We start from the raw sequence: 16156 nt of genomic DNA, 5'->3' as shown, positions 1-16156 counted from the left end.
TGGCATGGATAGGTGGCACAGGTGGGCATGGGTAGGCGGCACAGGTGGGCATGGATGGGCACCGATAGGCAGCACAGATGGGAACTGATAGTACAATACATTATAATACAATGCTGCCTAATGGATGCCAATTAGTGCCAATCAATGCATGCCAATCAGTGATGCCCATTGTGGGCACTGACTGGAATCCCTGGTGGTCTAGGGTGGCATACCTTGTCCTGGGCATCCCTGGTGGTCTGGTGGCGTCCCTGGTGGTCCAGTGTGGGCATCCTCGGGGGGGGCTGTGCTGATACTCGATCAGCACAGACCCCCCCTTGTCAGAGGAGCAGCCGATCGGCTCTCCTCTACTCGCGTCTGACAGACGCGAGTGAGGAAAAGCCGATCACCGGCTTTTCCTATTTACACTGTGATCAGCCGTGATTGGACACGGCTGATCACGTGGTAAAGAGTCTCCGTCGGAGACTCTTTACCGAGATCGCAGTTGCCGGGTGTCAGACTGGCACCCCGCAACAACGATCGCCGCGATGCGCGCCCCCGAGGGCGCGCAGCGGCTCATAATCCTGATCACGTCATATGACGTCCGGTCAGGATTATGCAACCACTTTGCCACCGTCTATTTGTTATAGGGCAGGCGGCAAGTGGTTAAAGACTGCAGTATTATTCCAAGGGGTTGGGATTCAGGTCCAGGTTAGTGCCACTGGTGATAACCTAAATTAAAAACTGTATTTAAAACCTTTTTTTTTTTTTTTTGAAGTGTTAAACCCCCATCAGATTCATTTTTTGCCATCTGTGTCCTGCTTTGAAGATTTCCCTTCCTGTCATGGGGACAAATCAGGAGTTAATGGGTAATTTTTCTAAAAGGAAAATTCTCATTTTGGAGAGTTCTACGAATAGAGGTCATCATGTTTATTTTTTACTGCAGAAAGGAAGCCTGTACAAATCAATGACAGGCTGACACCATCTGTGACTGCTCCATGAGCGATTACATGCGGCTAGGGACAGACGAGAACCTCTGTATGCAGAGAGTTTGCATCCATTACAGCTCATCTGTCCCTAAGTAAACGCTCAGGTTGACCAGCTCCACAGCTGTCCACATGTAATGGCACACTGTCATGGATTTAATCAGCCTGACAATACCCCTCACAGAGGTACCATGATCTGGGTGTTGCCTGGCCATGAAAGGCCGTGTGAATTACCCTTTACTTTCTTTCTTGTTGTCAATGATCAATGGGGACAAAGTGGGAGACAATAATAAAATCTGACAGAGCATCTAATCTTTTTACTCAATACAAAAACTAGAAAAGGTACCAGTTACTTACCGGTAACTGTCTTTCTGGGAAATCTTCCAGGACGGCACACCTGAGAGATGAGAGGCTCCTCCCTACAGGAAACACAATCAATCGACAGCTGTTTTAAGTCCCCACCCTTCCCCATGATCCTCAGTTTGTAGAGAAGTAACTCCTGAACCAGGTTCACAAGGGAAATCATTCCTCATAGGTACTCACCTTCTAGTGTTCTAGAATTTTCCCTCCTCCCACGGGCGGGAAGTAGGCCTGCCGTCCTGGAAGATTTCCCAGAAAGACAGTTACCGGTAAGTAACTGGTACCTTTCTCAAGTCATCTTCCAGGACGGCACACCTGAGAGGATAAACAAGTACCTCAGGCCTACCTTAGGGTGGGGCCACTGCAAGACCCTCTTGGTGAACCTTGGTTCTGCAGTGAGCTTTACCTCCACTCCATATGCTCATATGCTTGATGAAGGCATCTTAGCTGGATCATGCGGCTGATCTGCACGTCTGCTCCACAGATGTTCCTGCCTTTTCCGCTTCGGATGCAGTATCTAGGTGGAATGGGCTCTTAAAAATGGAATCAGAAAACATGTTAAACTTGTAGGTTAGCAATGTTGCCTGTCTCACACATCTAACAACCATGGCCTATTGTGCCTGTAGGTGCTACTTAGAACCACTAAAAAGATAAATAAGAGACCTGTGTAAGACAAGGACACTACATTAATCAATAAGAGGGCCTGTCTTAACACTACCCTGTTGAGGGAAATAAAACTGCAAAAAAGGGGGGCCCGACAGACAATTTTTTTTTTTTTTCCCTTTTTATCTTTATGTCAGCAAAAGACTAAAGGGAAGCCTACTTAAGGGAAATAGATTAACAGAAGCTTGAACCCTGGGTTTAGGCCATGCCCAATCTATGTCCTTACTTACGCCTGAGAGCCTACTTCAGGAGATTAAAGTCCCTAGCAGGAGTAGACTACCCATATTGCTACGTCTAGTTTTGCTAAAAGGGCGAAATGAAGGCCATGCACCGAGCCGAAACCTATTCGATCGGGTATACATCTTTATACTTCATCCTCAGGCCCTAATACTCCTCTGAACAGAACTCTCCAAGTTCTTACTAAACATGGTGATTCGTTATCCCCTTCCTCCAGTGTCCCATAACCCTACAGGGCTTCAACCCTAGGAAATGGTTCTGGCATCCCTGAATGCAAGTGGTCAAGGTTTTCTGACATGTGGCATCTGCAGCCCGAACTCCTGGCCCCTCCATGGAAAAGAAGGCTGAAATACAAAAGGTGATACATGTATTAATATCACAAATAAAATGATCACAGATTGTGGGCACGGCACAATAGATTTAGACAGAAAGGACACAAGCATAGACAATAATGTTGTGTGCCTGAGTGTGACTAGCTAAACCAATATATCAAATATGGGAAGAGACACAAATCTGAACCTCAATGTAGACAAACAGTCCTCACAGTCTGGTTTTCTGATGTGCTGCCACGATGTAAAAACATTAAGACACAAGCAAACCCTAAATGCTGCATATTTCTTTAGTGCAGCTAGCTAGGTCATAACTGATATATAAATACAGAAAGGACAGGAACCGCCTTTACTGTTGTGTTTTACCCATGTACAGCAAAACAAGGCTATAAACAAAGACAGAAAGATCCAAACTTCTATGTTGTGTATTTCTGACAAACCACCAAATACAGTTATAAGATTAATATGAACACCAACTCCCGTGTTGTGCATTTCTGCTATGCCACAGGGAAAAATATGGAACACAAGACAATCCTTTCTGTCATGCACTTCCGTAGTGTAGTTCAGATAGAACCAACACTGAGAAAGGACACAAGCAACCTGCCGCATTGTGTTTTTCTGAAACAGAAAGCACCAACAAGCTTCAATCTTGAGTATTTCTGCTGTGCAACAACATAAAAGCAGACACTGAGGAAAAAGACAGACAGCCTTTACAGCTGCAATCTTTCTGGTCTGCTGCAAAATAAAACAATAACGCCTTGATGAGTATTCCTGCTGTGTAGCAAAACCTCAATCAGAAGGGACAGATAAGTTTAGGGTTCCCACACCCGTGCGACCCAACCTGCGACTTGGGACTGCAAGACGCATTAGAAGTCATATACTATGGCTTCCAATGGGTACCATTTGTGTCTGTGCGACACCAGCATTCCCTGATTCCTGGATCCACAGACCACAAGATTACACAGGTCGCAGGGGAAAAAAAATAATGCAATTTTCAGGTCGAACAAGTAAGGGGTCCCCAATGCTGTGCCTCTCTGGAGGATTGCAGCCAACAAACCCCTGCTGTGTATCCCTAAGATGCAGAAAGGTAGATCCATGAGAAACACTGCTCACTGCTGTGCCCGATATACAAACGATAAGGCAGTAAATATAGGACATACAGGACACAAACATTCAATCTTTGTGTATGTCTGATGTGTAGCAATATACCAATACTGAGCAGAGATGCCACCATCCTCAATGTGTTTCTCAGCTGAGCAGCAAAAACAAAATCAGAAAAAGACAAGCAATCTTCACTGCTGTGTCCTTTCTGATATGCAGCCAATAAGGCAGTATATGCAAGACATAAAGGACAGACAACCTTCAATCTTGTATATGTCTGATGTGCAACAATATAACAATTCTGAATAGAGATAGCACATCCATATTGAAGCGATTTGGCTTTGCGACTCAACATGTCAAATCGCATGGCTAAAATCAGCACAACACCACTTTGTAGTGCTACATGGATTACCAAAGGCAGTACATGTACTACACCTGGCAGGGGTTCAATTTGTATTTCTGCTATGTAGCCCAACAAATTCGAACCATCAATTTTCACTGCTGCCTTTCTGAAAAGGCAGTAATACAGGACACAAAACCTCACAGACCTTAATGCTGTATATATCTGATGTGCAACAATAAAACACTCTGAATAGAGATAGCACATCCATATTGAAATGATTTGTCATGCGACTCAACATGTCAAATCGCATGTTTAAACTCGGCAGCCATTGCCGTTAATAGCACTGTCTGAATCAGCACAACGCCACGCAAATCAGGATCATCAGACTTCACTGCTGCCTTTCTGATAAGTAACCAACAAGGCAGTAAAACAGGACACAAAGCCCCACAGACAGACCTCAATCTTGTGTATGTCTGATGTGCAGCAATATAACCATTATGAGCAGAGATGTCACCAGACTCAATGATGTGCATTTCTGCTGTGCAGCACAAAACCAGAAAATACAGATCACCTTCACTGTTGTATTTTTCTGATCTGTAGCCAAACAAAGCAGTACCTTTAGTATATAAAGGACAGCAAACAAGCTTCAGTGCAGCACATTTCTGATGTACAGCAATATAGCCCTTATGAGCAGAGATGTCACAAATCTCAATGTGTATTTCTGCTGTGCCACAAAAACATCCCAGCAAGGACAAACTTTCACTACTGAGGTCTACTGGTGTGCAGCCAATGAGGAGTCATGGTCTCAGGCAATTTATTTCATAGGCATAGCCTGGGCTGTAGATACTAAACCTCACCACCAGTGAAGGAACAAATCCTAAAACGGTTGGACACCCTACTATTAGTAGTTGTTGTCCTACCTTACCTCCATAGACTGAGCAACTGCTAGCCAGCTGAAACCCAGGTGGTGCCGATTAGCAACTAAAGTCTCAATGAGCCCAGCCCTAGAGACCAATTTAAGACAGCCTCTAGAAGAGGTGGTTACCAATTTAGCCGGGGGGGGGGGGGGTAAATAGCTATTTGCAGGCTTCAAACAAGCAATTATGTAGCTCTTGCATAGGTTTGCACAGAAAATCCTCAATTAAAAGGATGTAGGAAGCGATCTATGGTGAATCGCCTTTAGATCTGCCATTGGGTGGATTGTAGCCCAAACCAATAAAAAAAGTTTCTTCTTACCTCCTACACTAGAATATAACCATAGTGTAAAAGGTGGAGTGGGAGGTTGGAGCTTATGAAAGTTAACTATAGCAAGCAACTCCCAAAAGGAGGATCTGTCACAAGGGAACCCCTACTGTGCCACACAGAAGCTTGGTCTCTGCCCATCCTTGAATGTTAGGTCAGCTTTTAAACATTGTGAAGCAACTTCAGATTCCTAGCAGCTGGGTTAATAGGGCTGGTAACCTAGTGCACCTGCTGACCAGGGGAGCTTCTGAATCCACCAACCACTGCCCAATTAATAACTTGTTCAGTGGTATACCTGGCCTGTAAGTAACTTTGTATCTACCAGGTCCCCTCTGTACGCTATATTCATCCCTACTAATGTACCACAACTGGGCATGTAGGGAGAGGCTGATAACCACAGTGTCTCTGCTGTAAGAGGGAGCTGTGGCTGGTGGTTTTAGCAGTGGCGTCTGCGCTATTTGTATCCTGACCCCAGGTTCTGCACTGCACCAGTCAGTATATACACAGGGAAGGGGGAGCAATGGCCTACCTACCTCTTTCCCATCTGAGGTGGTTTAGGCACACTCGTTCCTCTGCACCACCTGTCCACCATACAGCTTGTCTGATGTAAGAGGGAGCTGCAGCTGGTGTTTTTAGCAGAAGCTTAAGGGCTATTTGAATCCAGACCCCAGGGGAGATCTCAAATGCCCAGAAACCCTCTGGCTGGAATTGGGGATTTTGCAGCTAAATTCCCACGCAAAAGGAAAGTACTCACCGTTGTCGTCTTCCTCTTTCTGCCACAGCCAGCGGGCTTGCTTTTCCATCCTTATGGTCCACACGCAAGGAGGATAGCCGCCAAAGTGCTCCCTCCCCCCCCCCAACTGCTGTCCCCATAGGGAGGTGCCAGGTTAGGCTGTGTCCTGCACTGTACCAGTCAGTCTATATACATGGGGGGGGGGGGGGCAATGCCTTCCATTCCTCATTCACATCTTCCCATCTGAGGTGGTTAAGGCAGACATCCACCGTAGTAAACTGGTGCCTCCTCGCTCTAGAGAAAGGAGGATGTGGGCGCCTGCTCCTACTGACTCTCAGCCTTCCCTCCTGGGTAAGAACGCCGCCGCCATTTTCCCAAAGTTTGAAAATGACGCGGGTGCTTGTTGCCACGCCCTCTCCGGCAGCCCACGCGAGCTACCGGGGACCCAGGAGTCGGGGACATGATCCCCCTGGAAAGAACCGATGGCCAGCACCCCCGTCTGAACAGCCACCTGTACAGGTAAGGAGGGGAGACAGGATAATGGCCCCTGAAGTTCTGGGTACACCACTGTACACCATTTCTGCTGCCCCCCCTGAGGAAAAGATAGGGGAACCCCCCAGGAAGGACAAGAATATCCTACCAGACCCAGAGGCTTCCCAAGCTTGTGGTCTGGCTCCCAGGGGGAGACCACCAGCCCCAGGCTTCGGGTCATTTGGAAAAAAAACAAACAGTTTCGCTGTGTAGGGCAGGGCTCGACAAAACCCGGGCGCCAGGTCGCATTTGCGACTAGAATTAGCGAACTGGCGCCTGGGGCAGCACAGCTGGGGGTATGCTGTCTCCGCGGACCCCCCCGGCGCGATCGCGTCGGGCCGCGCCGCCGGCGGCCGGTAATTTAGCCCCCGGCTTTGAGGCCTTCTACGATCCTATGGTTCCTTCTGGAATCTGGCGCCCTCTTGTGGTGGCCGTTGGAATTACAACCAGCAATGCTAATGGATGCAATGCTAATTTTCCCTGCCTGCCAGCCTATCTTCCTTCCCTTTACTCAGAACCCCTAAAAATTATATATATATTTTATTCTAACACCCTAAAGAAAAAAAATGGTGGTCGTTGCAATACTGTCTGTCACACCGTATTTGCACAGCGGACTTACAAGCGCACTTTTTTGGGGAAAATGTATTTAATAAAAATAAAAAAATAAGACAACAGTAAAGTTAGCCCAATTTTTTTTAATATTGTGAAAGATAATGTTGCATCGAGTAAATCGATACCAAACATGTCATGCTTCAAAATTGCGCCCGCTCATGGAATGGCGACAAACTTTTACCCTTTAATATCTCCATAGGCGACATTTAAAAAATTCTACAGGTTGCACTTTTTAAGTTACAGAGGAGGTCTGGGGCTAGAATTATTGCTCTCACTCTACCGATCGCAGCGATACCTCACATGTGTGATTTGAACACCGCTTTCATATATGCGTTCGCTTCTGCACGCAAGCTTGGCGGGACAGGGCGCGTTTAAAATATTTTTTTTTTTTATTTTAACTTTTATTTTTAATTTTTTTCACTGTTCTTTAAAAAAAAAAAAAAAAAAATGTGTGTCACTTTTATTCCTATTACAAGGAATGTAAAAATCCCTTGTAATAGAAAAAAGCATGACAGGTCCTCTTGTATATGAGATCTGGGGTCAGAGAGACCTCACATCTCATGTTTACACTAAAATGCAATTTAAAAAAAATTTGTCATTTGAAAAAAAATAAATAAAATGTCCCTCTAAGAGCTATGGGCAATGACTTGGAGACAGGTGAGGGGCTGGGGGCTATCTTCCCCTCACTCGTCTCCATGTCAGGCCAGGGACAGGTCCAGATCGCCGTCACGGACCTGGCTCCTAACTTTTTTAGCTGGCTCCTAGATTCCAAGCAAATTTGTCAACCCCTGGTGTAGGGAGAAACACAATCAAAAACTGAGGATCATGGGGAAGGGTGGGGACTTAAAACAGCTGTCGATTGATTGTGTTTCCTGTAGGGAGGAGCCTCTCATCTCTCAGGTGTGTCGTCCTGGAAGATGACTTGAGAAAGAACATTTTGTTTTACCCAGAGGCTCCTTTGACACAGGCAATACATTTCATACTGGGGCGTTTTTCAGGCAATTTAGGATTAAAAAAAAAAAAGCACTTGAAAGAAGCCTCATCTACAATCCCAATGTGAAAGCCCAAGTGCTTTCACACAGACGCTGCAGAACGTCAAAAAAAAGTCCTGCAAGCAGCTTCTTTGCAGCACTGCAAAGAAGCTGCTTGCAGGACTTTTTTTTTACTCTCTGCCAACGCAGTGACTCAGTGTGAAAGCACTCAGGCTTTCACATTGGGATTGCAGATGAGGCTTCTTTCAGGTGCTTTACAGGCACTTTTTTTTTTTTTTTTTTTTTTTTAACGCTAAAGCGCCTGAAAAACATCCCAGTGTGAAAGAGGTCTTAGGTCTGCCTGTTAGAGTTTTTTGATTAGGTTCACCTGAAAACTATGTAAGCCACGGTTCATACTGAGCTGCGGGAATGAACCTGTGCGCGTTCAGCTGAACTCGCACAATTTCACTCCTGCATGTCAGTCTCGATTTCGGCCATGATTTCAGAGACATCTTGCAGGTTTTGGCACAGTTATCAATGTAAATTGCAGAAAAAGAAAAAGAAAAATGCAAAAAGTAGTACAGAGACTACTTTTCCAAATTGGTGCAGCGTCGCAGATGCATGACAAGTTGCAGCCTATTGATTTCAATGGCACCCATTCCGATCTATGAGACCCTGAAGCAGCTACTTTTAAAAGGTTCCTGCACTATTTTGATGTGATTTTCAGGGCCAGAGTGTAAAGTCACACTCAAACTCTTGTGACTTTGGAGTCACACTAGCGTGAACCAAGCTTAAGGGTTTACTTTTTTTGCACTAGATGAATGCAGGCCACAGCTAGAGCAAAAAAAACAAAAAAAAAAACATGCTGTATTTTCTACGTGCCTTGTTCACGCTACAACACTGGCATGATATGCAGTGCGGAAAATTGTAGCACGTTTGCCTTTTTCGTCACCGCACAGCAACTTTAAATAAAGTTGTAAAAAAAAAAAAAAAAAAAGGAAGGAGAGAAGAGAACAAAACAAGCAGTGTGCTGCACTGTTCTAGCCTGCACAGTAAAATGTTGTGTTTTGCCATGCAGGCTAGTACAAACATAGCCTAAGGGCCGGTTCACACAGGGGGCGATGCGAGGCGACACGACTTGCCTCGCCGCGACCTGACAAGTCGCCCCCGTTCTGTACAATGGAACCGTTCTGAGAGGAGCGACTCGAGTCGCTCCGACTCAGAAAAAAGGTTCCTGTACTACTTTTGGGCGACCTCGGGCGACTTGCATTGACTTCTATACAGAAGTCATTTGCAAGTCGCCGCTGAGGTCGCGGCGAGGCAAGTCGGTGTCGCCTCGCATCGCCCCCTGTGTGAACCGGCCCTAAGTCTATGTGCGGGCACATGTAAACAGACATGTATCTATTCCCTTCCGACTACCTCCGAGTCCGTTCAGGTCCAGAAAAATAAATAAATAAAAATGGAAAAAGCATCCTGTTCTGTTTTTTCTGGACCTACTGTAAATGTGATGGCTCAGAAGTAGTCTGGTGTAAATGGACAGTTTTTATCCAACTGGCCATAGAAACCAACAGCCCTGGTTTGTAAATGCAGAAGAAAAAAAAAAAAACACACACAAAGAAAACAAACACTGAACAGGCATTAGAGCTGCATGATTGATCATTAAGAATGGAGAGTGGGATTCAATCCTCCTCAATATCTTAACACAGCGTTTCCTCAATTCAGTGCAGAGTTCTCTGCTCAAGCGGACAGCTGTCAAAAAAACAAAAACAGGCAGCCTGCCAAGTTGTAACATTTAGTTCTCTTAGATCAAAGGAATGAAATTCAGTCTGTAAATGAGGTCAGTTTAACCACTTCAACACCAGGCACTTTTTGCCCCTTCCTGCCCAAGCCAATTTTTAGCTTTCAGCGCTGTCGCATTTGAATGACAATTGCGCGTTCATGCTACATTGTACCCAAACACATTTTTTATCATTTTTTCCTCCACAAATAGAGCTTTCTTTTGGTGGTATTTTATTACCGCTGGGGTTATTTTTTGCGCAACAAATAAAAAAAAAAAGGGACAGAAAATTTAGAAAAAAAAAATAAGTTTTTCTGTGTTTCCATTATAAAAGTTTGAAAATAAGTACGTTTTCTCCTTCACTGACAGACACTGATGAGGCTGCAGTGATGGGCACCAATGAGGTTGCATCAATGAGTTGGCACTGATAGGCACTCATAGGTGGTACTTATGGGTGGCACAGATGGGTATCACTGATGAGGAGACATCTGGCAGGCATTCATAGTGGGCACTGACTGACATCTTTTAGGGCACTGTGCGGCATCCATGGTGGCCATGGGAGGGGCATACCTGCTCATCAATTTGTGGGGGACACCCCTGGTGGTCCAGTGTGGGCATCCGCAGTGGGGCTGCACTGATAAACAATCAGCGTAGACCCCCCCCCCCCCAGTCAGGAGTACCGCCGATCGGCTCTCTTCTACTTGCGTCTGTCAGTGAGGAAGTGAAAGGTACACGAGTGAGGAAAAGCCGATAAACAGCTCTTCCTGTTTACACTGTGATCAGCCATGATTGGAAACAGCTAAACACGTGGTAAACAGCCTCCATCAGAGGCTCTTTACCAAGAATGGTGTATCAGACGTCATAGGATGTCCAGTCAGGATAACTGAACCACCGCCTGGCCTTTTGCTATAGGCCGGGCAGGAAGTGGTTAAAGACTAAACCTTTTTTCTGACACTGGTTTTAACAATAGTTAAAAGTGGTTGTAAACCCTTACAAACCACTTTGACCTACAGGTAAGCCTAGATTAAGGCTTACCTGTAGGTCCAAGAAATATCTCTCAAACCTATACGGTTTAGGAGATATTTGCCCGAAGAAGGGCACCGCTGTATATAAACGAAGATGCGGCGCGTCTCAGCTCCCGTGCGCATGCACGGGAGTGACGTCATTGCGGCTTCGCCGAATGACAGCGGCGGAGCTGCGAGACCCACCGAGAAGATGGATGCGGCGGACTACAGGGAACAGCGGTGACTTCGCTGTGATGCATAGTAGTCCATTATGCTTTGCCTTTGCAGGGAATGAAAGAGGAAGTAAACTCATCAGGGTTTACTTCCTCTTTAAAACCACTATTTTGTGCTAGAACCCCAAAAATACATATACACATATAATTATTTAGCAGAGACCCTAAAGAATAAAATGGCGGTTGTTGCAATATTTTATGTCACACTGCATTTGCACGGCGGTCTTTCAAAACGCAATGTTTTTAGAAAAAATACAATTGAATGAAAAAAAAAAAACTGAACAGTTAAGTTAGCCCAATTTGTTTGCATAATGTGAAAGATGATGTTATGCCGCGAGAATCTTGAGAGACATATACTAGGCTGAAACTGGCAGCAGAGGAGGCTGTCTGAACTTCAGGCTTTTGATCCCTGCCTGGTACACACAGAGGCTTGGACACCTCTTCAGTGGATCTCTGATCCAACAAAGCGCGTTGTGGCCCTCCTGAGTAAGGGTGGTCGCAGGCCAGCTAGTAAGCCTTTTATCTCACTATGGTGATGGGTATCGCACTGCTAAGTACCTGATCAATGCTCCACACCTTATATGTGATCTCCTCTACTGAGTATCAGTCAATATAAATATAAAAAGAGAAAAGTTCATATATGTCACCCAATATTGCACATTGATCACAGCTGTTATTGCATTTCAAAGTTCATTATATTCTTAACATGCATTGTGTTATTCTTATATGAAACCCCCCCCCCCTTTTTTTTCTTCTCATCACGTTTTTTTTCACATTTCTAATGATACTGCATTTCAGTCATAGTTGGTTTAGCATATTGTCACATTGCACTTTATAGATTATCACATGCTACATGCATTGTGTCATCATGAAATGCGCAGTTTAATTTTAGCGCTGCACTTTATATTTTCAATGGAAGACAATGAAGACATCCATTTCTACCCGTTTTACGACCGCTCGTATACTGCGGCAGGGAGGCTGCTCTATGCCAGATCACAGACCCACTCTTCGATCAGTATGGGGTGGCTGCTGGCCCGGCACACTGTAACGCAAACATCAGTAGCCCGGTCATATGTGTGCCCCAGAGCATATACGCTCACCGACCGCCCCTGGAGCTGGGACATGTCGTGGCCAACCCAGCGCGGAGCTCTGGTCTGCACACGCTCGCTGGCCAGGCTGGGGAGACTGCAAGGATAAGAGTATCCAGCCTGTCACCCAGCCGGCTGTTGATAGCAGATAGATCACAGGATCTTTAATCTTTCACAAAAAGAAAATCTTCTGCAGAAAAATCCACGGACCGATGGGCCAGCAGGGTTCCTAGGTCCTTCTCCTTCACTAGGCAAAAAAAAAAAAAAAAAGCTGCAATAGCAGGCTAAGGGGTTGTTACCTAAGGGACCGCCCCTTGGGCGGAACTAGAAAGTTCTAATTTTATTATTACGTTATGCCTAGTCCTCTCCTGAAGGTGGCATAACAACCCAATGGTCTAAGAAAGGAGCTGTGTCAGTCGGTGAATGTAAGAAAATTACATTGGCAGGGAAGGGGTTACCACAAGGGGCGATCAAGGGGTTAACTGTGTTCCATCAGCACGTTCTTACTATAGGGGGAGGGGAGGGTTCACTGGGACATGACAGAGATCACTGTTCCCGATGACCGAGAACAGAAGATCTCTGTAACGTCATCTGTCAGAATGGAGATCCACCTTGTTTACAAAGGCAGATCCCCATTCTGCCTCTGTACTAGTCTGCCGGACCCCAGAGCGCGCCGCCGCAACTGCGTGAGCCAACGTACAATGACGGCAATTCGCACAGGGGAGCCAACCTGCTGCAGTTCAACTGCGGCTGCTGGTCCTTAAGTGGTTAATGCAAGTTTATGCATGAACAGGCCCTGACTCAAGCTGCAGAGTTCGATAGGCGGCACCACCTGTCAAACTCATCAACTGAAATAAATGGGGCTGCACAACAACCACAAGCCAAATGCTTGGCTTGCAGATTTGGTGTGGTCACATGTTATAATTTTGCTATTCAGTGTAAAGAAAAAAAAAAAAAAAAAAAAAAAAATAAAAAAAAAAGGGAAAAAACACACATGGCAGTAGTAACTCCTGAATGCCTGCCAGCCACTGCTATACCACCCCCAGAAAAGCAATCCATTGCAGTTCACTTTTCACAGCATTACTGAAAGAAGCTGAACATACACTAACATTTTAGATAGTATACTGATTAAAGCCAGTCACGGCAGACCCATAGACTTGTACAGACCACAGTAATTGAACAGGCTCTGAAAGTCCATACAGAGAATCCAAACACATAGCACAGGAAATCACTTACCTTTATCAGGGACTGTTTTTCTCCACAGAGTTTACAATTCCATTTCTTGCTCTTCTTCACCTGTAGAGGAATGGAGAAGTTGGTAAGAAGAAACAAATACCAATAAAAGGACATTGTGACAAGAAGCATTCAGGTACCTGGTGCACCTGGAAGGTGTGACAGGAGAAACAGCATAGAACATGGAACTCCTGAACCATTGCGAATGATGAGAGAACTGTGAGGAGAGCAGAACACTTCCTGCTTCCATTTCCCGCCTTCTGCCCAGCCTCCTCCTCTACACATAGACTGTCAGCACTGTGGCTGCTGAATACACAAACGTAATATCACAGGGATAAAACAACGACTACGACAACTCTTCTCATTACATGCTGTTTTACTTTAGTTGTAAAGATTTCTGAATCCTATCATAGAAATCTAGTTGAAGGAATAACCAATTTTAACACATTTTACCCATAAAAGTTATTTTTATTTTCTAGCAGTGTTTTTTTAGGTGCTGTTCTGAGGTGCTATGTACTTTGTAATGGTGACTATTTGTCCAGGTAGGACAACAGTAAAATAAATGAAAACAGCCCATCCCTGTATCCATCTAAAATGGAAGCAAATGCGTCTATAAAAACACAGTGCTTTTATCAGTAGCAGCAATAAGTGCCTGCATCCTAGCAACTAAGCATGCTGGAAGGCAAAAGCTGCTTCTGTCCAAATCAATGGTGGACACTAGGCTGCATCCTAGCAACTAATCATGCTAGAAGGCAAAAGCCACCTCTGTCCTAAGCAATGGAGGATGCATGGCAGCAATCACCACTGGCCCGGTAGGGTGACCGCATGTCCCAGGCTGCCTGGGACAGTACTGCAATTGGTATGTTTGTCCCAGGTCCCGGGCACCTTCATTCAGTGTCCCGGAATGAAGGTGACAGAGGAGCAAACCCCGCCATAGTTAGGGTTGCCACCTGTCCAGGATTCACCCGGACAGTTCGGGTTTGGAATCATGTGTCCAGGTTTTGGACTGTCTGAAACCCGGACACATTATTTAGACTGGACTATGGCTAGGGTTACTGACTGCAGTTGTCTCAGCTGAGAGTGTCTGTTACATTTTTTCACACTGCCCAAAGCCAACACTAACAAACCTCCCCCCAAACACATACAGAGGGCAGAGGAGAGAGGGCTCGAACTGCACCTCTTCCCTTCACCTCTCTTTGTCTGCCCACACTCCAATCCCTGGTGCTGTGCCTCAGAAAAGGAAAGTTGGGGCCGGAAATTTGAAGTCCAGCAGCCTCAGATCCATCTGGATGAGAGGTGTTGAATGCCAAGGGGTGAGTGAGCTCACCATCCATCCCTGTCTGTGACTGAAGTCTTCCCCTTCTCCCTCTTGCCTCTGAGTAAGTACACCAAGGTAAATCAGGGTTCTCAGAGCACCCCTTACATCAGAGTTCCCCTTTACACCAGAGGCCACAGTGTTTCCCCTTACATCAGAATCTTCTCCGTACATCAGAGTTCTCAGTGTACACCCTCAGTATTCCCAGAGCATCCCTTATGCTAGAGTCCCCAGAGTTCTCCCTTACATCAGAGTCTGCACAGAGTCCCCCGTTACAGTTAAAGGGAACTCTGAGTTCAGATGTAAAAGGGAACTCTGTGGATTCTGATGTAAAGGGAGACTCTTGTTATTAACTTCATATGATTAGAAATGTTATTTAGTAGCAAAATATATGTATAGTTTATACTATAAAAAAAAAAAGTGTTCGGGTTTGACTTGAAGAAAAGGTGGCAACCCTAGCCATAGTGCTGGTGCTCGCTCCACCTCCACCATCATCTGAAAGACTCTTCTAATGGCTAGGCTACTGGTTGCTACAAATGTCTGGCATCTAAAAACCAGTGACGTCACAGCAGGTGTCTTGCCGAAAAAGGTCCCCCGGCGAATAATGCCCCCCTGTACTGCGCAGGCCGAACCACTACGGAGCCGCCAAAAGTCTCCAAAGATGAACAGCTGATCGTCGGCTCTACACGAGTCCAGGTTCAAGCCCCACCATCCAAGTGGACATAGAGTTAGAATATAAATAGAATATAAATATGCCGAGTGAAGCGAGGCCGTGCCCCAAGCATGCGAGGGGCCCTGTTACAAAGGAACGTAGGTGCCGTGTACAGCTGACTCACAGGTGTTCAGTAAGGATGAGCTCAGGCGTGTTCGCATACTCCATGTAAAGAGCAAGCCAGGAAGTCGGCGCAGCGCTGCGCTAATTACAGGCAGTGAGACATTGCCCGATCTCTGCAGCCGTGCATCGGGGCAATGTCTCACTGCCTGTGATTAGCGCAGTGCTGCGCCAACTTCCTGGCTTGCTCTGCATGTGGAGTATGCGAACACGCCTGAGCTCATCATTAGTGTTCAGCAGGGCCGGTACAAGGAAGGGGCGGATGCCCTGGGCGGGACAATTTACTAGAGGAAGGGGGGCGCAGGTGAAGTGGCTGGACTGTACACACAGGCTGCGCTAGAATACTGCACAGCCAGTCAGAGCTGTTATGATGTGCCATGCGCTTCTGCACCCGACACAAGCAAGTACGAGCCCTTCACTTCCCTGTCAGGCGGAGCAATCTCAGCCTGACAACCATCTCCCAATCCTGTCCCGGCGTGACATCACTGAGAGGCTGGCTGGGAGGTGGGAGTGTAAAGGAGCATAGAGTGCTGCCGCAGCGAGTGTTACCAAGCAGTAGTAAGCCATCTGCAGATGGATTTAACTCCTTT

General features: G+C 46.0%; 1 protein-coding gene across 1 annotated transcript in view; it reads right to left on the bottom strand.

The window, feature by feature from the left end:
- Positions 1 to 13689, bottom strand: part of MRNIP (MRN complex interacting protein) — a 65275-nt gene extending 51586 nt beyond the window's left edge. Inside the window, exons 1-2 of the mRNA XM_077474301.1 lie at positions 13560 to 13689; positions 13423 to 13482 (exon numbers count right to left, since the gene is read on the bottom strand). Of these exons, the coding sequence (XP_077330427.1) occupies positions 13423 to 13482; positions 13560 to 13619 (120 nt within the window). The 5' untranslated portion in view covers positions 13620 to 13689. The remainder of the gene's footprint in view (positions 1 to 13422; positions 13483 to 13559) is intronic.
- Positions 13690 to 16156: the final 2467 nt, after the last annotated feature.

Source organism: Lithobates pipiens, unplaced genomic scaffold (assembly GCF_037356315.1).
Source record: "Lithobates pipiens isolate NorthernLeopardFrog02 unplaced genomic scaffold, aLitPip1_a1.2 Scaffold_8, whole genome shotgun sequence".
NCBI classification, from domain to species: Eukaryota; Metazoa; Chordata; class Amphibia; order Anura; family Ranidae; genus Lithobates; species Lithobates pipiens.
The sequence above is the reverse complement of the archived record's forward strand: the minus strand, read 5'-3'. Positions and strand labels throughout refer to the sequence as shown.